This window comes from Accipiter gentilis, chromosome 12 (assembly GCF_929443795.1).
Source record: "Accipiter gentilis chromosome 12, bAccGen1.1, whole genome shotgun sequence".
Lineage (NCBI taxonomy): Eukaryota > Metazoa > Chordata > Aves > Accipitriformes > Accipitridae > Astur > Astur gentilis.
In genome coordinates, this window is record NC_064891.1 from 7,826,934 (window position 1) to 7,853,702 (window position 26,769).

At 46.0% G+C, this 26,769-nt stretch overlaps 1 protein-coding gene across 12 annotated transcripts in view; it reads right to left on the reverse strand.

The window, feature by feature from the left end:
• The window catches only part of SLC4A4 (solute carrier family 4 member 4), a 233,190-nt gene that overhangs the window by 53,096 nt on the left and 153,325 nt on the right, over window positions 1–26,769 (reverse strand). For 8 of the 12 annotated variants that reach the window (XM_049814985.1, XM_049814981.1, XM_049814983.1 and 5 more), the window contains 3 exons: window positions 22,476–22,571; window positions 17,256–17,332; window positions 523–680 (listed from right to left, as the gene is read on the reverse strand). In XM_049814985.1, coding sequence (XP_049670942.1) covers window positions 523–680; window positions 17,256–17,332; window positions 22,476–22,571 — 331 coding nt within the window. The remainder of the gene's footprint in view (window positions 1–522; window positions 681–17,255; window positions 17,333–22,475; window positions 22,572–26,769) is intronic. The other 4 variants (XM_049814986.1, XM_049814982.1, XM_049814988.1 and 1 more) reach the window with 1 other exon arrangement.

Consider the following 26,769-nt stretch of genomic DNA (forward strand, 5'->3'; position numbering starts at 1 on the left):
CTCTAAACCATTATGCATTACAAAACAACAAACAGTGTCACCACCCCAATAGAACTGTATGCCCCAGTTCACCTGTTTTTTTTCCACCCTGGCAAGGCCAGAATTGCATCCTTCATGTAATAGGAGTTTTTTAGAGGAAAAATATGTACTGCAAAAACATACAGAGGGAATCTGAGCTATGTACAGCATGTCTTGGGGGGGGGATCATAAGGGGCACGAAAAAAGCCCTAGTAGTTAAATTTCACATTCATAGTGCCCTTTACTGCTAAGTTGTTCAGTTATCCTGTTTGTGCAAAGCTTGTGTATTTTACAGCTTGTATCTTATAACCAAATTCAGGACCTGAAAATTATTAAGCAGCTACAGTGAGTTTTGCTACTTTAAACCAATAACCCTGACCGTTACACACGTCACATGCTGGAAAGCAATGGAGAATGCCGTCTTCTGGCCTGGTGTTTTTATTTTAAAAGGTGGAAAAGCAGTTTCCAATTCTCGTCCCCTGCCTGGGAGCTGAATTCTCTTACCGGGTAGGTACGGGGACTTCAGTCAGAGCACCCAGCATGACTGCCTGCTGCAGCCGGACGAAGGCAATGAAAGGGCTCTCCAGGAAATCTACCTCGCCCACCAGCACATTGGAAGCCTCAGCATCACGGGGCAACTTCTTCATGAATTTATTCTTCAGCTGCATCAGTCAAAGAGGAAGGAAAAGAAAATTAAGTCTCGTTAGGCACGCAAACAGGAACATGCAAGAAAACTTACCCAGTTTTTCACCCACATTTCCTCCTTGGTCAGAATATATCTTTGGACAATATGTACCATCCCCACAGAGTCTACTGAGATAGAAACACTAAGATCAGCCCCAGAAGAACAACGCTGACATCAGTGCTGGGAACCAAGGCGATGCCAAGAAGATTACGGCTCTCGGAGCTGCTGTTTCTGTTTACAGACCTGAGGTGGTATTATTTTGGGGAGAAAAAGGTGCGCAGCGCTGAGGAGGATGAGTCGATCTGGGCAGGGTTTCAGGAAAAAGCGCCGCACCACCTCGCTGCCTGGCCATCCGTGCCACGGGGAAGGTCAGGCATCTTCTACGAGTGAAAGCGCAACTCTGCGTTCTGCAGTTGCTGCTACAGAAACAACTGGCCTGAGGAAAACTAACCCTGAAGGACGGGCACCAGGAGATGGGCACCTGCATTTCACCGCTGACGCGTCTTTTCAAGTTCCAAGGGAATGGCGAAGCTTAGCGCAGGGCTCTGTGTTAATTGTTCCCCTCCTGACAAGGCTCCTAGCACTCTGCTAGCCCAGGTATGAATACTAAGCAAGGAGGGGGGCTGTGTGTGTATGTGTGTGTATACATATTTATATCTCAAACCCAACTATTTCTTTGAAGAACAAACATATCTACCCTTAATCAATTTTCATAATTTGTACAACAGCAACACAACTACAAGTGCGGAAGCTGAGGGTAAGGGCACTTTTTAAAGAAATGATCAGTTAGCAGGCAGGTAGCAGTAATTGCCTGTCTTCATCCTTTACTCTGATAGTACACAGAAACTCCCTCCTCCATCCCAGCCACATAACCGAAATACACATAAACCCCCACCGCCGAAAGGCAGCTAATGATGTTGCTAGTCACAGCGTAGCTAAAAGACTTCTCATGTTTCCACCATCAATTAAACATCCATTGCTTTATAATCAAGTTATGGCAGCCAGTGTTTTACCCTGCCACAGCAACTCCTACCTTGATCCCAACTCTGTCCCATATCCTGTAATACCCTGCTGTCAGAGAAATTTTAAGCAGCTCACACAGAAGTTTAAGTAAATGAACTGCTGACATCTGGAGTACATACATATATACCACTCTGCCTGATCTGTTCCCAGTGGCAAAAATAGGCACTTCAGCAGAGCCACCTAAAATCCGCAGCAGCTCACGCCAGAGTCTGGCTCCACGTGCTCTCAGAAGCCCCAGAGCACAGACACTGACTGACGGTTTTAATATTTGTGAACTAGAATACCTTAATCACACAACAAAAAGTATGGCGTATGGTAATTCCCTGGCAGAATCTTCCCATCTTTAAATTGACGCTGCCAATAGTTCACCATTCGATAACGCATCCCTTGGAAGAATGAGCAGATGACAAAACACTCGGACGCACGAGTTTTAGGGCCACGCTCGGCAAAACCTGTCAAGGAAATCTGGTGCTTGTTAATGGAGAGCTTCTCTGTAACGAGGGGATTGTCTGTGGGGTGACAAAGCAATTAAGCCTCCTCCCTAAATGAGTACAGCATCCGCCGCTGCAGACGTGCCCCCGAGTGGGGACAAAGCTACTGTCAGGAGAAGAAGAAAGGTGAGATGCCTGGCGGCAGAGGAGGATGCTGCTCCTCAGCCCCCCCCTTTTCTAGGCAGCATGTGGGGGGGTTTCCCCCAAGCACCTCTAAGAGACACAAAATCCCTCCTCTGCCAGCCCGCCAAAGCAAGAGTCATCAAAACAACCTTCGCCACACTCATGGGAAGCTCTTCTCTCATGGCCAGCCTCTCCCCTGATTTTCCTGAACGAGTCGGGGTCAAAAGTAAAGAAAGAGCAAACACTTAGAAACTTGCTAATGCTTTGAAACAGGGGTTTGGGGTTCTTCCCCCTTAACTTTTGGGCTAAGATACGACGTGGTGCCATGGCAGCAGCAAGGCGCTGCGTGCTGCAGAGCTGTGTGTGGCGCAAGGATAAAAAGCATAAAGATGTCTAACTCTTCTGCTGGAGAAGCAGAGGGACCTCCTTGGAAAAGGAACCAAAGCAGCTGGCAGGCTTGCTCTGATCGCTGTTTATCCCCAGAGGCTCAGGTTACCCTTTTTAAAGAATGGTAAAGGAGAATACAAGATCAAAATCATTGTCGGGAAAGGACAGGTTCTTCTGAGGTGCACTCAGGTAAATTGAGACGATAGTATATGAAGAACTTGCGCATTTCAGCAAATATTTTGTAGCAAAAGAAATTCAGCAAAGACACCAATGTTTCTGTCTGATCACTCAAATAATCTCATTTTCTTACTCGCCCAGGTTATTTCAACATGTCCTTGCCATGATGCCTTTCTAGCCTTATTCTTTCTGTGTACTCTCATGATCTTTGACTGCTCCTTTCTCCTCAGTAACATGAGCCTGAGTTGCTATCTGAGCTTTTTTTGGGGGGGTAGTGGTGCTTTTTCTAGTGTTCTTTCACACTGTTTCTACACCTTTGCCTTTTTCTTCATTAACAGCAACAACAGCTGTGCCAGAAACATGACAAAGGGAGCTGGCGAAGCCACCGTGAGCATACACCAGTGCAATTACACTGGTCATCATCAAGCTTTCTTATACTTGAGATCTAGATTTTAGTCTACCCAAAAACCAACACGACTTGATTTTTTTATTTTTAAAAAAGGTTGCACCTCAAAGCAAAACAATGTAGTTATTTAGTATATTGTATCATACTAAAAAAATCAAGTATTTAGTAGAATTTCCTGTTGATTTTTGCTGCCTGATGAATAAGAAAAGCACATGGGAACATATGCATTTTTCATCGTATTTGGAGTTTAACTCTTCATTCATGGCAAGCCTACTGTTAACTGTGGCTCTAAACATGGTGGTGTATGTGTGGCCTCTCCTGCCTCCTCCAACACCGTTATACCTGGACTGCAAAGTGTTGGAGCCCACATAGCATTGCCTAAGGCAGCCTGTCACTCCAGAGTGGAAATAAGCTCCAGGTGTTTGATCTAGAGAGAGCTACCCCAGTTCCCACATGGGGATACGTGTGCAGTCATTTTCTGACTTGAAAAGGGAGAGCAGAGCAAGACATTCTGCTCCCTACACCTTGCGTCTTTCTGAGGGCTGTCTGCTCGCTGCAAAAGCAATGGGAAAGCAGCACCAGAGGAGCCAACGTAAGGTGAATCCCTGCAAGAAAAGCGGCACTGGGACTTCAGTCATGATACAAGCAGTGCTTCTAGAAATGTGGTAAAGCATCTGTTGTGTTGCTGAACAGCAGAGCTCAAAACTGCAGAAAAGCGAGCTTAGAAGACGACCTATAAACCTGTATTTATTCATTTCTAGCAATCCTTCCCGAGGTAGCCAAACGGTATCCCAGGTCCAATTCTGTGCTTATCACTGTTAAACCAGAGTGCCAGAAGAAATCTACTGACCGGCATCGTTCTCATCAGCCACCTGCCAGGGTTACTCTCATTTATACGTCTTTTCCCAAAGTACAGCTACGGCTTCGTGCTAAAAATAGTTCCTTACAGCCTGAAGGTTATTCTTCTCATCTCTGCACCTATGTACTGTAATTGTAGCGCAGCGGACGTGAGCAGGCTCACAGGGCTCTGCAACACGCATCCTCTAGCTGACAAAATATCAGCTAAGTCCAACTGTGGGGAAATTGCTTCTGATTTTAAAACACCGCAGCAGCAGCAGCAGCAGCAGCTGAGTTTAAAAAAAGTCAACCTCTCCTGGCTCTTTTCGGGTATCTTCCTGGCACTTGAAATCTCTTTAGCCTGGCACAGGATTGCCTTTGTGCGAGGTTATCAGATTCGCTCAAGCAGGGCTGCTGCGCGGCTGCGGTGCTGCTCTTACCCCCAGCCTTCCCCGTAGAACCAGCAAAGCTTCCCACAGCCCTGGCCATGCTGGTGGGGGGCCAGCACTGCCCCCACCTTACATCCGCCACTCTGTCCAGCTTAGCACTCCGGCTGCGTCCTCGCAGCCCGGGAGGGATTTCCGACTGTCCTCCGATCCGAGACGGCTTTCTTTTTAACTTCGGCGGTGGCAGAAGTAACTTGAAGTTCAAGGCTTTTGAAAAATCCTGCCCTTAGTCGGTTCCCACCCTGGGTGATCTTTGGAGGTGCTCTGTGTTTGTCTGGCTACGGGTGAATGGCAAGGGAGGATGTACTGCCAGAAACACCAACGGGGGTGAACACTCAACTTGGCTGCGAATCTGTAACAAGCTTTGCCAGTAGAAAAATGGGAAAAGTCTCATGAAAAGGCATCAGTTATTGATTCAGCAGGAAGAAAACTGCTGGAACAATCCTACTCCTGCACGCACGAGTCAGGATTACCACCAGAATAAATATTAAATAAGCATCAAGGACGTCTGCGGAGGAAGCCTGGAAAAGTGCTACCAGTTCTTCCACAAATCGTGTCTTGGAGGAAACTGGAGATTAAAAAAATAACGGGAAGGTGGCAAATCCACAATAAACGTTCAACTTTGCCGACCAGGTTGGTTGCGTGCTTGCGCATGTTGCTGAACAAGCACCATGCTGGCCCAAACCCAGGTGCCTTTCTGAACCAGAGCTGACAAGCAGGATCCCCAACTCAAAACAGCATGACTAATTTTAGTGGTTTTTGCTCCAAATGAGTTTTGCAGCACCACTCGCCACTTTCTTAAATCATTTATCAGCTAGGTGATGGGAAGGGTGCAGTCAGCACTTATGATCCATTTTGAACCGTTCCCCAAAGAAGCTGCTGAAAGATTCGAGTCCTCAGCAGCACCCGACAGCAGGGAAGGAGGGAGGGAGGCCACGCAGCTGGAAGCACTATATTCACTTTCCCTGCACTCTGCTAAATCGAGCATCGTTCCAACCCGACCGCTAATGTTATGTCAAAGGCCACAGACCTCCAACGCTCTACTTGCAAAAAGGCACGGCAACCTGAAAGTCACTGCTTTCCTAAATGTCTTTTAATGCTCTGTTATCATCAGCATCACTTAAGCTTTATCGGAAATGAAAGCAATTCCTAAGTGCACACGGCTTTTATTGGATCTCTCCGTTTGCTCTCGGACACGTTCCTGTGCTGTAGGCCTGTCCGCCTTGCCTTCTCGCAGAGGAGATTGCTGCACAGCCTGCGAGGCAGCTCCCAACTGCTGCAGTTTCCAGCCTGAAACGCAGGTGTAAAGGCAAGGCAGGAGACAGCTCAGCGGGAAGGAGCAACCGCAGTCACCAGGGCCAAGGTTAGGTACGTGCCCCCTGACCTCCTGGCAAGATAGTCAAAACCAATTTAAGGGACCAAGTCAGACTGATTTTCCTAAATCACTCAGCATCAAGTATTTTGTAGAGGATGGAAAGCTTCTTCCTTTCTTTTGGGAGCACCTAGCAAAACCGAGAGCGTAGCTGCTCAACTACCCAGGGCAAAAGATGAAAAGGAGCGCTTGGCTGAACAAATGCACGGCTTCTGCCCACCACCCCGGCACGCTCTGCAAAGTAGTTTGCAGGCTTGTCCAAGGCAGGAGAATACCCAAGGCAAGTGGAAACTCCATTAAATGAGTCATTAGCTGAACCATCAGAAACACAAAGCCAACCCAAAACCCATGATACAGCACTAAAATTGTAACTGGAGAAGCCCTTTAGCTAGTCACATTACTGTAATGATGCTCCAGGCTCTGCAGAACAGCCTGCAAGGAACATGTAGGCACTGATCTTGGGAAGAATCTGTTTGCCCTTATGTGTCATAGTCATATTTGATCACCCACAGCCTAAGGAAGAATTACCAAACAAAATCCTCCAGCTGTGTGAGCCAGAGTTCAGTTAAAACAAACCACCTGTTCAGGAACAGCCTCCTTTGAAATTGAGGTTACAAGTCCATGAAAGCTTGAAATCAATTGCTTTTTGGGGACCGAGCTCTGCAGCGTGCCATATGGCATCAACAACTACCTCTGCTTTCGCACAGGACACCTCGGCGCACAGAGCGCCGTGATCGACACCTGTTGACTTTGGCTACTCACCCCATCAGCATTGCTTGGATTTAAATGCCAGCTCCACAGGGGGAGCAGCCCCGATGAACTGAGATGGGACACAGCTAGTCCATTCACATGCCATCTTACTCTGATTTTACACAATGTAAAGCTTTTGCAGCTATGCCCCGTTTGAAAAATCAGCCCTAAGTGGAAGGAGGACTGGGACAAAAGAAAATCTGGTTGTGAAGCTTGTTTGAGCTTTTCTGCTATGGGCAGAGCAGCTGCCTTTATGGGATATCGCCACTGTCCTCATCTGACAGCGCCTGCCGAGTGTGCAGCAGGGAAGCCCCCACGTGCTTACAGCAAAAGGAAAAATAAAAGAAAAATGTTATTCGGGTCTAATGCCATTACATAGATAGAGCAGATAACCAATAATCCCTGTCTTATCCTTACAAAACCAATATTAATAAACCAAAACCAGAATGAAAGGGCCATCCACTGACTTCACCTAAGGAAGCTATAAACAGATACTAAGTTCATAACCTGCCTTCTTCCAGCCGTGCAGGCTCTGAAGTGTGAGCTTGAATTCCCCTTCCCATTAGCAGCATTTAGCTGCTACTGTCAGTGGAATTGAGCGACCAAAGCAAACGCCACTGGCGTGGGAAACTGAGAATGCTATTTATCTGGCAAATATCAAGAATATAGTTTCCAGGCTTTTGCTTAAAAGCCCAGGAAGGCAGCTTTTGGCAGTCCCGCTCTGGGAAAGCAAAGCTACCAGGGCTATCCCATCCAGCGGGGAAAATATTCCACCCCTCCTCTTCCTCTTCATGTCCTTCACCATTTTACAGATCTCCCTGCTCTTCCCCAAGCCACACTTTTGCAGGCTGAAGACCCCAAGATTACATTTAGCGTCTCCAACAGAGAGTCCATTCCAACCTGCTCTTTTTCACTCTATCACGTACCATTTCTAAGTTCGCTATATTCAACAACCTCCAGCATTGCACTATTAAAAATAGCCAGCGCTTGATGTGGGGATGACAGGGAGGGGAGGAATCCATGTGAAGGTTAGGGTATGATTTGGCTGCAGGCTCCAGCTCCCGCTTAGCTCCAGGTGCAGCAAAACTCAAAGCCACTAAATGCAGCTCGTCCCCCTCAAAGCACGGCAAAAACCCGAGCATTCGAAAGAACCGCTGATCGTATAGATTACCGTCACAAGCTTAACTGCACACGCGGTGCTTTGTGTAACTAAGGGAAGGCTTAATGGTTCCTGATCACAAGGAAAAGGGATCCAGTTCCCCAAACTCCTCTTACATCAACGCCAAGGGCAACATTGGGGATCTTCCAGCGTGGCAGGTGGCACCAGGCTGCATGAAAAAAGGCTTGGGAGAAGAACTCCTCTGCGGGTGCGGAGCGGGAAGAAGCGGTGAGGGCTGCATTATTTAACAGAGGCCACTTAAAAATTCACCGTACCTTCTGTTTACTCTGCGTAGGGGTATGCATGCTCACCTCCGCACAGTGTCCTACTTCATCGTGGGGTACCCACACGTGAGCACAGACGCGCAGAGCTTTTGAACTTCAGAAAGTTCCCCCAGGAATTTGAATCTGCCTCTGTCTCTCTTTTTTTCTGTATCTGTTCACATATACCTTTAAGATTACCTTCCATGAATGCTTACCTCAAGGGATACTGTGAACACCCTGTGTTTTGTCTGTGCACAGAACTCCACTACTACCCAGGAATGCTTTAGAGGTGCGCTGCTGATACACTGCGGGGAGAAACGATGCAAGCAAAACTGGTCTCTGCACCACGAAAAAAGGCCAGAGTAAATGACACTCCAGTTAACTAAACTTCCTAGAAACTTTTCCTTTCCTTCAGAAAGGTGGCAGTGGTCTGTGCTGGAAGACAGTCATTTTCATTAGAGCTCCGTGGAGTGAAAGTAGGTCATCCAGGCTGACAGACCTAAAAATTAGGAATGTCTGCTTGTGATCGTGCAGATGAGCAACAAACGGGAAAAGCAGCAAATCGCTCCCACCATTAATCACTGGACTTCATTCCAAACAGTGGGATCCCATCAGCGCCCTCCCTGTCCATCGGTCCCCCAGGAAAGGCAAGAGGGTTTCTCTCAACAAGGCCAACTTCTTTTTTAACTTTAGAGCTGGCTTTGGCACAGATTCCCTGTTGATATGGAAACACCGTTTTGAATAAACAGTGCACACACCACAACAAATAAGAAGGGTTTTGTGCCTCTCTCTGACTGACCATATTCATTCAGAGCCGGTTTTTGTCCCATATACGAGCCCTTCAAAAGCAGAGATAACGCCAGGTCAGTAAACTCCCCTTATATCAACATATATTCATTTCCTTTATGCTACTGCATCAGCTCAGTAGTAACAGGTCTCTGATAAAACAGGTTTTCTTTAAATGTCCCCTTTATTTTACATCTTGAGCGTTAAAGAAATCTTTGCGATTCAGCCATTCGGAGCTGCCAAGGACATTTTAAGAGAGCATGGCCAAAGGATTTCTCATGGGAGGAGGGACAGAAGTGGGAACAGCAGTGGGAACTTCCCCGGCTTCCTATGGTCCACTTGCACTACGACAACCAAGGGGCTGATTGAGCCTGTACTTGACTCTTCTCAATCACTTTTGTTCACAGATAAAGCTGTAAAAATAATTTTAAATATTTTCAAGTTATTAAGACTACATGAGTCAAGAGCTAACAATCCTGGCTCTAACACCATAAATGACAAACTGTCCCCTGGGCATTGCAAAGAAGATTAAAACCTTGTCCTCCCCAAAAGGTTGCTCAAACGGAGAAGGGATGCAGCTGCGGGCACGGTGAGGCTTGAGACGTCTTGCACGGGACAGGCAGAGCAAAACTCCAAGGTACGCTGCCAAAGGAGAGCTCAGCCCCAACACGTCTTCAGCAATACTAAGTATAAGCAAGGCCACTAATATTTCCCACAGATTAATCATGTGGGGACGCTTTTACAAACATTCTCCCCAAGCGCTTGTGACTCCGATACTGCAACTACAGGGCAGTGTGTGGCAGCGTAGTTCGGAACTGGCTAGAAAGCTGAAAACCGCACAGAAAGTCCTATCTTGATGCGCACCGAAAATAAAGAGAGAATGGAAAAGTAACACTAGCAAAATGCCCAGGCAGCAGTGGGCAAGCAGCCGTTGTTATCTGTGCTGGCAAAGGCACAGAAAGTGAAGAGCTGGGCAACCAGGAGCACAAAGCCAGCGTTCCAGATGCAGGCATAATCCACATGGAGAAGTTTAGCCAGCGTAGCCGCATCAGTCAGCTGTGTGGAGAACCCCCCGTTCTGTTGGCATCCACAGCTCACACCAGAAAAAGGATGGCTTCTTGCCAGTACAGGTCTCCCAGTTAGGTGCGTCCAGCAGGTACGGGCTGTGGGTCTGCCGTGTGGACTTGCCAGCATGGCATAATTGCACTGGTAAGCCCTGTGACCTGCAGATGAGTTTTTAATAAAAAGAAAATCTGAGAGGAGCGTGGGATGCCACCAGCACCAAAGGGTGAAGTTTGGGATGTGCCTGTGCAGGCTACCCAGCGCTCTTCTTCCATACCCCCGTTCTGGGCACACTTTTTGACAAAAGGCTGCTTCCAAGCTGGCAGGAATTCAGGCAAGAGCAATCCAAACTAGGAAGCGGTCAGGAGACATAAATATATCAGAAAAGCTTATTTGCATTAAATATATAGAAGATGCATAACTTGGCTAAGATGCACCTAAACCAGCAGAAGCATTAGATCTTTTCTAACTGTATCTGGTTGAACCATCTACACGTACATACACATGTACGTCCCCCTCACCTGCCCTGAGTTTACTGGGTAGCTCGCCAGAAGCACCTGCTTTTTCTAGACCCATCTCTGCTGTGGACCAGGAGCGGGTAAACCACAAGGCTGTCTTTTCTGACAGCTCAAGAAACCTTCATTAGGTCTTTCAGTTTGCTGTTACCTAATATGGTGTTCAGCAAAAAACTCGAGAAAACGGCTCAGCCTTGAAGAGCTGGAGGAATTCTCCTGCCCTGAGAAGTCCCGGTCTTTCAGACACTGCTTTGGTACCCCTGATGTATCTGGCAGCAGAAAGCTCAGAGCCCAGGAGAGAGCAGGAAGCCTAGACGCTGATTTATTAATTGGTAAACAGAAAAGAAAAACAAATTGCCCAAAAGTGCCACCACTGCTGCCTCTGCTTGTCTATCTAGCTGCAAATGACCAGTATATTAACTGCAGCCAACACCTCATAAAATAAGACAAATGAAGGCAAATCACTTCTCCGCATTGCTACCTCAGAAGCAGCATTCTGCCAACACAAATGCAGTGCATGCGAACACACCTCCTCTTCCCTAATTATCCTTATAAACTGCCAAAATGCCAAAGAAGCCCAAAGCAAAACCATGATAAAACAGCAAAATCAAAATTCAGTGGCCTTTATTGAAGCTATTTATCATCAGAGCAGTTTGAGTCAGGGCCCTGGCGTCTTCCGCAAGACACTTGGGATGCTGAACCGGTCTCGTTTGCAATCTCCATGTAATACAGTCCAATGAATCAAGCTGTCATTCTCATGGCAGACAGGAGTCAGTTCATGCAAATTACCTGACTTCAATATTCATAAATAATACGCTCATAACCACGCATAGCTGCTTGGGTGCTCAGCAATGCTGACAGATACGAGAGTGGCAGGAAGAATGCATCAAAAGCCTTTTGTTTAGCTACAGGGCAAGCTTCCTACACAGGCTGGTGGCGGAAAGGGAAAACTTCCTTCGGAGCTTCCCTTTTTGTTTTCCAGTTGTTACACCTCCTGCAAGACAGCATGTTTATCGAGCGTGGCAGTGAAAGTGGGAATAAAAGCTTTCTTCCCCTCTTCACTTCTTCCGCCACAAACCTTCGCCTCTTGTAGACACCATTAAATACACTGTTATGGCTTTTTATCCCAAGAGCTCAGCTGGGAACGTGATGGGCGAAAAGCTTTGTAACACTTTGGTGATTGTCAGCAGATCCCAATGCCCCGAAATAACAGCATAAGAGTAAATCAAGGCTGAAACGTCTCTTGGAGAAAATACACATACTTCTGCTCAACCAGAAATTCTGGCTCGCTGCTGCCTGCGGATGCTCTCTACAATCTGTTCGACGCAGGCAAACGCTGTCCGGACAGCACAGCCACATTGGCAGAGCTTTCGTGTCCACACACTGTGCTGCCACGGATTGTAACCGACTCTGCGCTATCAAAATAAACGATAAAACACTGTCCCATTAATTTCCCTTTCCACAGACCACCAGTCGGGACAACCAGCCTAAGAAAGCAGCTGCTATACGCAATCGAGGTAAGGGGGCACTGTGTTTTGTCTGTCACAGGCACACGAGATCCGAATCACTATTACTGATGCAACTTTGTGGTGAGTGATCTGCAGTTAAAGATTTTCTGCAAACTCCGCATTTTGGTAACTGGCCCTTCCTCTTGTTGTTTCAGCTTTACAATCACTTGCTTTCCATACATTAAAGGGGAAAAAAGAGTAACGTGACATTTTGAATTCAGCAGACATCCCAACCTTACAAGTACCCCAGGACTTTATTACTTTCAGATTTCCGCATCATCTTGTGATGTCACGCGGTCTTACTCTGATGGCAAAATTATTTCATCCAGTCTCAAATATAAGGGCGAGAATGACACAAAGCCAATAAGTGTCTTCTCACTCCACCACCTTCCACGAAGCAATCTCTCCTTTGCCAAAGCTGCTAATCTAACTGCTTATCACACGTCCGTAAACACTGTTATGTCAGAGGGGAAAGACAGAATAAAGAAAGACATTTAAGTTATGGTGAGAGTTGTCTGGGGTTTTTTTAGTGAACAACAGTACACTGAAATTGTTTTCAGAGGACAAGACACCAGTAAAAGTTAGTGCAACGATCTCAGAATTATCAAAGAACAAGCCAACCACATAGGTCTTAAATACTGCAGCAGGTTGGCTGCAGAGTGCTGACTTTGTACCTGCAGGGAGCAGATCCAGACAAAAGTTAATGTAAGAAAAAAAAGAAAAAAAAAAAGCCGTCATAAAATTACCCTTGCCAGGGCCAGTCATATGTAGAGAGCAAGGCCAGTGGAGAACCTTCTGGAAAACCCCCATCCGTGAGTATAGCCTGTGTGTCTCTGCTCCTTCCCTGCCTTTCAGCCAGCGAGCATCCGAGCATCTCTCCCTTCCCCTCTAGCTGATGGCTCTTTGCCCTGGCAGCGAGGGAATGGGCAGCACTTTTTCGGCCGGTCATTTGGAAAGAGCCCGAGCATCCTCTGTCCTTTCCTGACTCCAGTCTTTTCCAAGAGGGATCCTAAGTTCATTTTCTTTGTGAAGGAGCTTTATGGTAACCTAGTAAGAAGATTAACTCTAAAAACAGTATTAAGAAGGCAAAGAGTATGAGAAAAACAAAACAAAAGCAAGAATAAAGTATATCCAAAGTAAGCATAAAACCATCCTTTCCCTAAGGGTAGAGGAACCAAACTCACAACGCTCAATACAGGTAAATCTGAGTGCTACCTATGATTTTAATAAACCTGTATCTATCCTTACTACCACTGGCTGTACTCATGTCAGCATGTCTTGGGACCACTGCAAACATTGTCCCTTACCCTCAGTGCTGTCTGTCTTCCAACTCATCTTTACCATCTGAGAGAAAGCCACTGAGCTGAACGGGACATCTAACCAGGTTCAGCACCTGTGTAGTGAAGCAAAGCCCAGCTCCTCGTTATACAGAGGTTGCAGTCATGGGAGAGTTGAGGGTTCTTGTCTTCTCTCACTGCTCTTGATCGCCTACCATCCCTCTGTCACTGGAGGAAGCCAATCCAATTGCCACCACCTCCATTCCGCATTTGCCTTTGAAGACCGGCATCTTTCCCGATTCCTCTGCAGGGCAGGACAAAACAGGCCCTTGCAAAGCTCAGGGAGGATCCTCTGACAGATCTTCAGGGAAAACCTAAGCACGTCCAGTGCCCTCTAGTAGACTCCACTGCCATTCCTTCGGCTAGACCCCAAGCAATTTTAACACTTCTCCACCCTCCTACGACAGAAGCGCCCACCTCACCCCGGAGCTGCCAGGGCACAGATGTACGAGAGCACAAATGCGTCTGCCCCAGAGCTTAAGCCTCTTCACGGAGTTGTCTATGTTAGCAGGGCTTCTTCTGCAGCTAGCAAGGCAACTGTCCAAGAGGCAACCAGCCCACCCGCAACCTGAACCGACTCCGCAATTCCAGCTCTCTGCAGGGACTGAAAAAGCAGCTCAGGAGACCAGGCTCCACAACGGGCACCTCAAAGAAGTGCCTATGTTTGGAGGGATCAATCTGGGCTTTTGCCTTTGCGGCTGAGGTCCCAGCTGCTTACTGCCCCTTAATTGGATTATCTAAAAAAACCCACCACAACCCAAGCCACCTGAAAGCAGCCTGGCCCAGGTGACCACACTCAAGCACTCCTGCCAGCAGCAGGCCAGCTCTAAGAGGCGAGAGAAGTAGCCAAGCATGTTAGATAACACACCAACACATGCCACTCTTCTGCATAGTGTCCTCTTCTGACCTTCTCCGGGCTTGTTTTGTTGCCTCTGACCTCAAAGGCTATCCTTGGAAACCACCAGTTGTTGCAAACATGGAACTGAATAGAAAAATCCGGTACTCGCTACAGGTGAGGCAATTGCAGAACGCCAAGAGATCTGCTCCTGGTTTGGCTCCACGGAGAACAATGATCCCAAACAAAGAACGATCAGGGTCATACAGCAGGAGATGCCAGTTTTCAACTTGGACCTTAGAACATCAAGGGGAAAGGAGCAGGGAAGCCACAGGTGGCTGCCCAGGACCTGCCAGCTTTTCCACAAGTATGCGAGGGAATTGTTGCTAAGCAGAGACAGAGCACCTCAGGATGGAGAAAGTTAAGTCTCACTGGGGCTGGAGGCTGGCGGTTGGGTAAGAAGACTTTCCCAGGTAGGCTGAAAGTACTGGAAGGTATGGCTCCTTCAAAATGTCACAGCTGCTTCCCAGCTAAAGGAGAGTACAGGGCAAGAGCTGCCCTAAGGCACGGTCCCGTGTCCCTCTCCACGTCTTGTGGGTGACGATCGCAAAACCTGCCCTGCCAGCCTAAAATAGGGAGGGCTTGAGATCATGCTGCAACTACAAAGCGCTAGCCACCAGCACTGCTCCAGGATGAGAGAGAGACAGAAACAAAAAGAAATAAAAGGGTAAAATCTTCTGAGGAGCACGTTTCACAGTTTGAAGAGAGAGCATCCAGAACCTCTACTTCAATTTTACTTAGGTGTCTTTCTGCTCCGTATGAACCTACTGAAAGACAGATTAAAGGAGTATCCTGGCTATATTATTGTTACACTGTTAATTGCCCCATTCCAATTAGCATTAAAGGTTGCAGCACTGAAAAGTAAGGATGTAGGTAGGCAGGAAAATTATTGAAGGTATACAGAAGTTTGTTCAAAGCCTTTCTTCCTTTAAAACACAGGCACACAATACTCTCTCTTTGCAAAAACAGTGACTGATGAAAGAATTTAGGTCCCGATCCTGCTCCAAGCAACCGTTACAAACTGACTTCAGCCTGTCGCAGTTCTTATACACACACAAATAAATAAAAATCGGCATAGCCTCTTTCTCTAGCACGCTTATACCTCACTATATGGCCTCATTAACTGTCAAGCTTCCAGACTGGACCCCAACATAAGGAAAGCCAGCCACTCTGCTGTCAAGGCAAGAAAATCTCTTTTTTTTTCCAGCTCCCATTGTCGTAACATGATGGATTATTCCCTTGCCTCCTGTGTGGCATGCTAAGTTCTGCTCCAGAAAGCTGCCAGGCATCACTGCAGTTTCACAAACTTTATCAGGACAGGAGTTTCAGTCAATCAGTAACAAAAATTGAGATCTAAGGTGATTTCTCAGGCCGGCTTCGAAAGGCGTACAGTACAAGGGTTCCATTGTGCAAAGTTCATCAGCAGGACACAGGCTAATTAACCAAGTGGCTTTTTGGAACTAGTTAGTTTTCAAGTAACAGTTTTCGCTACAAACAGTCAGGCATTATCTGCACTGAAAGTTAAAAACTTTGGAGCGCACTTCCAATCTGGATTTATTAACAGATTTCACTATTAGCACCACCGAAACAACTATTTTTATACCAAATTCTACACAAAAAGCCTATTATCTGTATGCATCCAGAGACATTTCAGCAGGAGGGGCAACTGAGACTGCACTACTGAGATCTATAAAGCCTGCTGCAACGTTCAGACCCAGTTTTCTGCCAGTCTATCTATAAGACCTCAATTATAATGTAATTAAAAATATAAAAAACATAGCATTCTTTCCAAAGAAAAAAAAACTATTTTACAATCCTACTCTTTCCCCAGGTATGGCTGCATATATTAAAGGAAGCAGGTATTTTGCAAAACCAGCCAACCAATACAGATGTATGCTACAACTCTGCATGACACTGAGGTCAATGCAAAACACATTGCCCTCCTTCTCTTTCCGTGAAAGTATATTTATTTATATAAATATATAGATTTATTTTTTAAATATTTAATTAGTCTGAACTCACTTTTCTACACTTATTGTGTTGCTGTGTCCCTTTAAGGGAGAGTTGCACTTACAAAAGATTGCAACCAGCCATCATTTGAAGGACTAGAGTCATTCTCAGCTGGCCAGCATTACTGCATTACCCAAACAATTTTCCAAAGTAACTCTCATTTGCATTCAGAATAACCATGGGACTAGAGAACACTGAAAGACATGAAAAAAAAAAAGATTCTCCGAAAGAAACAGTCACGCTTTGAGAATAACCCACTTTTTGAACCGAGACAAAGGCTTTTTTGAAATGTGCACAGAGACCTTATTCAGACACCAGTTTTCTAAGAGCTGAAATAAACTCACTCTTACCCCTCAGACTCTTCAACTCTCGGAACGGACGAGAACACACACAAAGACAGCCCATACGATATACCGCAAACATCACCCTCATCTAAGGGACTGGTCAGATTCATGGATACTTGGCACTAGCGGCTGATTTTAACTATATTTTCATCTCCATTTTGGAGCTGTTCTTCCATGGTCACCTCTCTAAGCACAGTTGCACAGGGTGAGGCAGCATCTTCTATTCCACCAGCTCCCGTTGTAGGGACACATTCCCCTGAATGCTCCTCATCTACCCCACGGCCCGTGCAAACACACGCCTGGCGAGCTGGAGGACCTTAGTTTCTGTGCAGACCCTTGCCGTAACCCCTGAAGACCCACTTCTCAGCAGGAAAAGGATCCGACATACATCAATATCTGGGTATTCTCCCTCCTTTCTCAAGGGTATCAGCAAGATGCCACGTATGTGGTGTCACTTGCTTCAAGCCTTGCAAGAGTTTAACCTGCTGTTTTCAAGGGCTGGTGCTTCAAAAGTGGAGGATCCAGTGACAGGACTTGGAAATACTGTACTCACCTTGCTCGCCCTTTTTTTCTGCTTCAGTTTTATGGTAGGAGCCCCTTTCCCCAGCATCCAGCTCCTGACCATACACATCACCAAGCGAAGTCTGAACCCAAAGCTTACCTGATCTTTCTCAGGCTTGTCGGAGATGTCATTCAGACTGGTGGAAGTCAGGTTTCTGTGAGTCATGGCTGGGCTGCCTGCAAGAACAATGTCGACACCAGTTAAAGCAACTCTTTCGATCCAGTCAGAAGAACACAGAGGCTCAGGCTACAGCAACACCCTTCCTTGCACGAGGGAGGTTAATGTGGGGAATTTAAGACCCTGACAGGCTGCTTTCTATGACTTTACGTGGCACGTGGGCTATTAAGCTGCTAACGCTTCATCGTCTCTGACCTGCGGCGTTCCCACGACTCTTAGGACAACAAAAGAGTCTAAGGACTTTCCAGGAGAAAAAGCAAAGCAGCAACAGGCTGCAGACCCTGATGCTGCCAGGTCACCCAGGACCCATTCTCAAACCCATCCCTCAACAGGGCTGCGACCCTCATGGTCACCCCGACCTGCAAACCTTTGCCTTAGCTCTCCTCCATTGAAGGCATCTGCCCTACGCTCCTCAGCATCCCAGACTTTGGTACGCAGCTCACGCAGGGAGGGAGGTGGGCAGCTCTTGGTCCTTCGGAACAGCCAATAATTAAAATCTACCTTTCGTCAAGCAAGCTCATTAACTCAGCTCATGAACCTTAAGCCTTTTACTGATTGAAACAACACGTGCACCACACTGATAGGCCAAAAGCCACCAATTCCTGACACCAGATACCCCGGAAAGATGAAGAAAACCCCGAGAGACGAAGAGCTGAAGCAGTTCACCTCCATTTCTTTTTCTAAGACCAACTGCTTGACTGTAAACCTGACACGCTGGCATTCCAGCACTGCAAACCAGCTAGTAAGGAGCTGCTTGCTCCCTTATGGACTACTTAGCCTACTTATTCTTGCGTTCTCAGAGACTAGCAGAACATATGGAAATAGTTTTAAAGAACTTGGAAAAAGCCCCATGATTTCAGAATTCAGTTCAACAATCCCACTAAAAGCATTTGTAGTTAAAACTGAAGAAACTCAGAAATAGCCATAATTGTAAAAGAAGAAAAAAAAAAAATAATTAAAAAAAAAAAAAAGACAAGACTTCTGGGATGGATAGAGTATCATAAACCACAGCGGTCACTATGCATTTTTTTTAATTATTCTGAAATTTTCCCATCCCTTCTCACCCACGCTCGCAGGAACCAGAAGCATAGCAACAGGAGCTGTTACCACAGAGTTTCTGACCATGAACATAACTGGAGAGACAGAAAATACAAAAAGAAATGGCACTGAGGCATTTCCCAACTTGGGCCATATTTCAAGACAATATTGATTAAACTTATGCTTTGATATTCATACCAAAATAAAAGTCCAAGTTTTCAGTGTTCACCAGCTTCCAGTGCAAACAATCTCTATAATAAATCAGCATACCGAGCAAAAAAAGAAAAAAAAAAACTACGAAGAAAAAGATCTGGAGTTGGGTTTTCTTTACAATATATTCATCGTATGTGGAGTTAGCCTTAAAGCATTCTTTCTTATGAGCCACTTGGAATCACAATATACCTGCTGTGTGTTACTGTCCCATCCAGGAACGTCAACACAGCAAAAGCCAAGCACAATTAGTTAAATCAGATATTATAAAAGGGGGGTCCCCAGCTTTTCCTCTTCCTGGTGTTATTGCAAGCCAGATTTAAGACCCCACCTATCTCTACAAAGTTTTTACAAGTGTGTTTACTCATAGACTGAGAAATGCCACTTGGAAGACTGGTTTAAGCTACATATATTAGTAACCATTCTTCTAATTAATTACGAGCAAGCCAGAGTTAGAAATGTCTACAAGTTTTGATTGAATGGTTGATATGAATCTGTAGGTAGGAGATAAACACATAAACAAAACAGGAAAAAAGTGATCAAACTTGCTCAGGTATGTTGCGTCTGTTACACGGCATAGGCATTACTTTGTTCATAACACCTTCTGTGCTATGAATATTTAATAAATGTTTCTATTTGGTAAAAAAACAAAGCTGGACAAAAAAAACCCCAAATAAACCCAGGTTATTGTAATCCTGAAGCCCCTTATTGAAACCCAGGGCTCCTTTTTCTTGTATGGTGCAATTAGTTATCTTTTAAAGGTTGCACAGACAGTGCCACTTCTGGGAAATCTTTGACAAGCACATAATGTACCCGTAAATTAAAATGAAAGATTGAAGCTCGATGCAGAGACACACATGGCTGCTTTGCAAATCTGAGCCAATAATATCAAATAAAGCATCAGAGAAGCACTTTCTTTAAAATGCGAAGCTTGTTCACGCTGATAATTGGTGTCACGCAGCTCAGTGAGTCAAAGCAAAGTTCCTATCGGTTTCTATTACCTGAGCGCTACCGAGTGAGAGAAATTAAACAAGAAAGTCTTTGGCAGAGTTAAACAGATCTGGAGAAGTGTGGAGACCTGCAGAGATGGGAATACTGATGGGCTGCTCTCCAAGCTGGGTATCCCACACTGCCCAAGGCCAGCTCATGACTTTGGTGGAACAGCATTGCAGAGATGGATTTCCTCTTGGTCAAGCCTTACCATGAGACCTCTTGAGTCCTGGCATGGCTAACGACTCCAGCTGAGAAGGAACTAAGTATGGCTTCCAAAAAGCCTTGAGCAAGGGTGGAAAATACTAACAATTTTGTTTTATACAGTTGTTGACTGCTGTTTCAGTGCATTTTGTTCAGAAGAGCTGCATGATGTAGCTGTAGAGAAAGGCACCTTCTGAGGGTATCCCTTCATTTTCTGCAGGCTGCTTTGGTGGTTTTCCAAATTTCTAGGTCCAGTTCTGGAGTAAACAGACTAAAATCAGGGCCCACAGCTTTCACAGCTGATATTTTTCCAGATTACAACATTTGTTTGCTTTGTTTGTTAGATGTCCAAGGCTGAATGTTTCTTAGGAGATAACTACCCTTCTTTCTAGAGAAAGCAGGTAATGACTTTATTGCCCCTTGCTAGCAGCCTCTTTCTCCCTGCACGATCAACATAACCACATCAACTCACAACAGCTCTTCTCAAGGCATCCCACATTTATTCCAGACCTGGACAGACCCATGTGCCAAAACACTTGTCTGCCTTTCAGACAAAACCCTGTACGAGCAGCAGCACGAACCTGCGGGCAGAGGGCTCTCTGGAAACTCCTCTTGTCACAGTAAAGCGTGTCGGATGAGGAACGTCCCCCTCCATGTCCATAAATCCCTCGCTGGCAATTCAGCACTGCTCTGGTATTTTCTCTAAAGAAACTGCTTGAGCGATAGCACTCCTATTTCAGTGACAGAGCTCCTACCAGGAAGGAGGACCAGAGCCTGAGAAGAAAGCAAGCCTGCACCTGCAGTCGTCCACGAGAGTTATCCCCACAAAGTGCTGGGAGCACGTTAGCCAGAGCTCCAGCTTCTTGGCACAACACACCGACCTTACTCACACCCTTTTTCCGTCATCAGACTGGCCTTGCATTAAGAGATCTGAGCACCAGAACTTTACAACGTACCCTTTGTTCTTTGGAGGTAGAAAGCGTCTCACGATCCCAATTTAAATGGGGCTCTCCCAGGCTAAGATGATTTGTATCTCCATCTCCTTGCAAGGAATTCTACACTTAATGCTGACAGCCAAAACCTCTTGAGCATGTAAAATGTGACTGTTCTCCCCTAAAGTTTGGTGTCTGTGCATATGGTCTTTTGAAGATGCCTTACAAGGTCTTCAAGTTCAGACTAGTCCCACTCAGTACTGGCTTGGATGATCTCTACAGCACAGACTGGAAAACGCAAGCTTCACCTTTTACCAGCTTTGCTGACCTAAGGAACTTGACAGTATCCTAGGCTGCATTTAGAAGTTTTCCCCAAATCCCTGAATTTATCTTGACTGCCAAGCAGTGTCACCAACAGAAAGATGCTGCCAGAAATGCAAGATACAACATGTGCAATGTTGGCTCAAAAGCCCTTTGGCTTTGTGGACGCCGTGGCCCAAATCTGTAGAGCCTAAATCCCTTCTGACTCAGGTTCCTAACGGCTGTGCACCTTTGAAGACCTACAGCCAGGAATGACATGTCCAATACTAATTTTTTTATGTTTGTATAACAAGCCTGCTTGTAAGAGCAACCCTCTGCAGCAGACTGAGCCATGTGGAGGTTACGGTGACACAAGGGAATCTCAGTCTCTGGAGTAAGCCTAGCAATACCACTTCTGAGTAAGACCTGAAAGAGGGGGAGAAAAACCCCAGCCTTAAAAACTTTGGAGTCCTCGGGTGAGCAGCTTCTCTGAACCGAGAGGAAAAACACGGGAGCAGAAGGAAGCAACAAGCCTCTCAGCCTGCAGGCTCTCAGAGCCCAGCACGAACCAGGGGAGTGAAAAGTTTCTGCTGCCGAGAGCTCAGCCGTGAGCTGAAGTGCTAAAACTTTAGCACGCGATGTTCACCCTTACACAGTCTGCTAACTAAGGAGAATTTCCTGATTCGGGCCTAATTTATGGTACTGTCTCTCTGGCAAAGGCAATGCGAGCCTCTCCTTGGTGGTGCTTGGTCAAGTACCAGTGCAAGAAAGAAGGCAGGCAGGCCAAACCCCTCCCTGTTATTATCTCATGCTACTAATAGGCTCGATAGTCACCTTTCACGAGGAATACCCTGAAATTGAGATTTCTGTACAGTGCTATGCCCTATAAAGCACATCTCTGTGCCATCGGTGCAATAAGCCGTGCCTTCCTGGGGGAACAGTACGCTCCTCTGTGACCAGGAGCTCCCGATGAATAATGTTTTACAAAGGATAATCAGCAAGAAGAGGGGCCTGCTAGCTGCGTGATAAGGTGAGCCTATTTTTGCATGTTACACATACAGAAGTTAAAAGTATTTAAGCTTGTTGCATTTACCATACTGCACTGGTGGCAAAATTCACAAAGCCCTTTTTAACAGCCAAAGGATACTTCAATAGATGAAAGAAACGCCACTAGGAGGCTGAGGAGGGAAACCACCGCCTGAAGGGGAGCGCGGGCTGACCTACCTGTTTCATCCCAGATGAAGGGGAAAAAAAAAAGCAAACCGGAGCAAAACAGGGCAGCAGGAGAGCATCAGTGGAGGGTAACATGGACAGCCAGAGCAGCAGCCATTCCACAAGGAACACATTTGCGGCCATCCCACCGTGAACGCAGCAGGGAGCGTTAGGAGAGCGGCTTGTGCGAGTGACCCCGTTCCTCTTGCTCTTATCTCCCCCAGCCCACCCGCCCGTACCCCTGCCCGTGACTTACTGAGCCATCCCACGCTGGGGCTGCGCTGCACTTGCATTTCATCGTCCAACGTGCGGGTTGCGAGGCAAGGCACGGAGCTCTCGAGGGGGCTGCGTGCTTGTACGGTGCAAGCAGGAGACAGTAGCAGCGGCAAAGAGGAGGAAGAGAGCAAAGTTGAGAAGTCAAAGAAAAAAATAAATTAAAAAAAAAAAAATGCAAGAAAGAAATGCTCAAGCAATTGCACAAGCAAGCCGGGTAGGAGACAGAGTGTTTGAACAGTCGCAGTTACACGCAAGTGCACCTTTCGGTATAGTTCGGCGACCAAAGTGGTAAGCCCGCTCACTTGGAGCACGACATCTCCTCCGTAGCTCCACCTTTCAGCGTTCAGTTCGCAGATCTGGAGCCAGTTTTCCATCCCTGGTGTCTAAAATTCAGGCATCTTAGAAGCAGATTTCAAGCACCTGAGTAAGAGTAAGGCAGCTGCAGTGCCCGTTGTGCTCAGCAGTCCCGAGCTGCGGTGCGGTCAGTGAGGATGGCAGACACACAGCGCTTTTGAAAAAAAAATCAGGTTACGTCCCTGTAGGAGCCAACTTTGAGCATCCTGAGAGCATCCTGACCATGTACCGCACCCAGGCACACCAATCCGGGCCTGGAAATGCGTACCGTAGTCTGCAACACTGCAAATAATGCAAACAGCTAAATACATCTGTGGGGTTTTTCCAAGCATTCCTTGAAAAATACCTCATTTCTGACTCAAACTTCTCCTGTGCTGGTACTATTCGGCTGACGCCATCATTCAACTCTCTAAAGGGACTGAGGATGCAGTTTGTATGAAAAACATTCAACTGAATAGAGCTGGACTCTAACATAGCATAAAACCTTTAGAGGAGAAAAGTTTTCATCTGTTGCTAGCTATCCTTCTCTCAATGCATCAGCCAACACATTGCAGACAGCCTAAGTGTTATTTATTTTAACTCAACTGTTTCCAAACTACGCTGTCAGCACAGCGAAAATAAATAATGTTTGTGAGGTGTTTGGGCAGCGCAGACACCACTCGCATGGTGATGGGTAGCATGCCATTATTTACGGCGGTTAAACGCTCACACTTAAACACGTCACAGTTTTCTACAGCCTCTGCCAGCTTGGTTTTAGTACAGTTCGACCGCTTCTCTTCCACGCTTTTGCCAAAGGCTCTCGCAGGTGTTAAATTATACAAAATGCTGGCGGACAGGAAGCTTTTGAACAAAAACGTCAGACTGCATAGCAAATGTCACCACTGAAGCACTGATAAACATCGATTAGACAGTCCTCAGGCACCTGCATAAGGAATGGTGACCACGATTCTCATTTTATACAGTGGTAAACCCACGGCAGACCTGCATTACAACCCAGAGGTGTGCCAGCTGGGCAAGGGCTGCTGGAGACCTGCTAGCGTATACGCATTATTTATTGCAGGGCTTCACGTCAAGTGCTGCACCCTGTGCCAGGAAAGGACACAAAGAACTCTTAGAAAAGCCAGACAACAAAACAAGACACACAAAAAACCTGTCAGAAAACCCTGCAGGAGTTCAATTGAAATGTAAAATCGAAATGTCCTTGTTGAACACTTCATACAGCTCAACGTTCTACCAATAAAGGAAACAAAAAAGGCGGTGTCTTTGTAAGGTAACTTTGAGTAATCACTCGGCACAGCTTTGTCTGCTCGGCATTATTATTTTGATAATCATCTTTTTCCTGCTGAATGGACAGCAAAGGAGTGTTTTGATTGATCCTCCTCCATCCAATGGCACACAAGCAACTACCGTCTTTTGCTCAATTTCTTTCCCAAGAGCAAAAAGATTTCTGAGAAAACATCCTCTCACAAGGATGATCCAAATATCAATCTTAATGACGCAGCCAAGAATAAAAGGCACGCAGTGCACACCTTTGCCGCTGAAACGTTCCGTGCTTCTGCCGATCTGATTGCTACTGGGTCTTATCTTCAAAAAGAGCAGTGAAATGCAAGGAGGGGGCGGAGGATGACTGTGCTACCAGGGACCACAGAGCTGCAGTCATCCCTGGTGAGGTTTGCCAAGGCAGAGGGAGCTGCCGGAGACGCTCAGGGATGGGTCGCGGCGGTTGCAGGGGCGGGAGGTCAGTCACTGTTTCTTAGGTTGCCGAATTTCTGCAGGTATTTTGCGTAACTGCACAGGGCTCAGTCATCTCAGAAGGTGGAAATAAGAATGCGGCAATAGCCACAGATTGGGGTGCTTTATAGAGAAATTCCCAACAATGCACAACGGAGTTAAAATGCACTCCTTTTCACAGGCAAAGCCTTAGCAACTTGTGCTCATTTACCTTTTTTCCTGCTTTATGCACAAAGAGTATCTTAGGACACATCCAGAAGTTTTAATTACAATTAGACATAATCCCAGAACAGGAGTTTATATAAGCTTATCATGAAGCTAAGGAAGGCACAAAAATTTTAGAGCCCCTAAGATTTAGTTATTTAAGGGCCCTGAAATAACTGAGATACAGGCACCTCAATACCTTTGAGAACCGTGGCCCAGGGGATATTTCCAGATTTCAGATATAACAAATGCCCTTGAAGAAATTTGTCATAATTTAACTTGGGTTTTAAGCCTAACTGCCCTGAAAAAAAACCAAGAAGGAAAAATCATGGGCAGAATCCATGCTAATGACATTATGCTAAAGTGTTTCCTAAATAAATGGTTTTGAAAGTAATTTAATATGATTAGGTACCTATCAAAATCATAGGTTCCAAATCAATTGTGATTGCCCAGTAAGAGCCAGTAAGTTGCACAGTATTTTTACACATAACCTTCAGCTTCAGCAGAGATGGTTTCATTAACAACCCTTAACGAACACACAGTAACTGTGCCCATTAAATGCGGAGGGTGCTTTGTAATTTACATCCAGGTGTTTTATGGGGAAACTAGAGGTGAGAAGTTCCCCCTTTTAACAGTGGCCGTGAGCGTCAGTGGAGCAGAGAGCCAAGCTGCTTCCCAGATATACCAGCCCCTAAACCTACTGTGCAGAGGTGAGAAGCAAGCGATGCACAGAGGGGCTGCCGTTCTCAGGAACCTGGCGGCACCATCAATATTGGATGAAAGTTTCGCTGACGCTGAAATGAAAGGTAGACAGTGAAAGGAAATACCTACCTGGAAAGAAACGCTAGGGAAATTTATGAGCGCTTGGGGCTGATGGCACTCTCATTATTGTGATTAGCCATGTTGAGAGACAGCTGCACTCCTGTTGGCCTCATTAAAGTTGAATTTGTCTAAAGGACAAATTCTACCTTTAGAAGTACATGAGAGGCACTCACTGAATTCCAGGGAGCGTGGTTAACTCGATCAAATACATTCTGGAGTTACTTTTTCATTAAAGTCCAAATAATAAATAACAGTAACAACTATTCATGAAGTATTTCCCTTTGTATCTAAGTCTCTCCCCCTCCTGAAGTCTCAAAGCACTTGAGCTGTCAGGGAACATAATGCATCATATATTCTCATAACACATGCACATCCCAGGTGGGGAAACAGAGGCAAAACAACACGAAAGGAGTGGCTGAAGGTCAGCCAGCGGGGTAAGCAGAGCCACGAAAGAATTTCTTGAGAATCAGTCCAACTGAGACAGGACCTACACAGACCCTTCGAGCAAGAAAAAAAAAAAAGAAAGAAAAACGAAGTCACCTAGGATCTGAGCAAAGGATGCCCTTAGCCATGAAAAACAAGCAGAGGCTGGAGTGAGAACTTAGACCAACGCCCTTTGTCAGCATCACCCTTCCCAGGATAAGCATGCTATTATTTTCTCTTTAACCAGCCCTGAAAGTCTAGCTCCGTACAGCGAAGAGACAGGGCTTACCGACCAAGGTATAGTTAAATAATATAATGAGTGTGATTTACCTTCAAAACCCCTAAGTAAGTTTTAATTTGCCTTTAACACCCTGAGGTTTTGATGGCTCCTCAAGGAATGACTTTAACTGCGGAAAGGAAGAATTTGACATTCACCAGCTGCTGAAAAAAAGAGGAAGCCATTACAAGCATATGGTGCAGTAAAAATAGATGCGACACAGAGGTGGAAGGTGGATGCACGCTGTAACCAGCCCATTTTAACCCCTTCAGTTGAGACTTCTGTTGTGTCCAAAGGAGGCACTAAGTTTAGCGATGCCATACAGTCAATCCTAAAGGTTTCTTTACATTTCTACACTTTAGGAACTCACTGAGACAGGTACTCAGAATAAAACACTAAACCTGATTACTTGTTCAACTGTAACATCAGAAAAAAGCCTATCGTTGCCCAAACACAGAGGCAC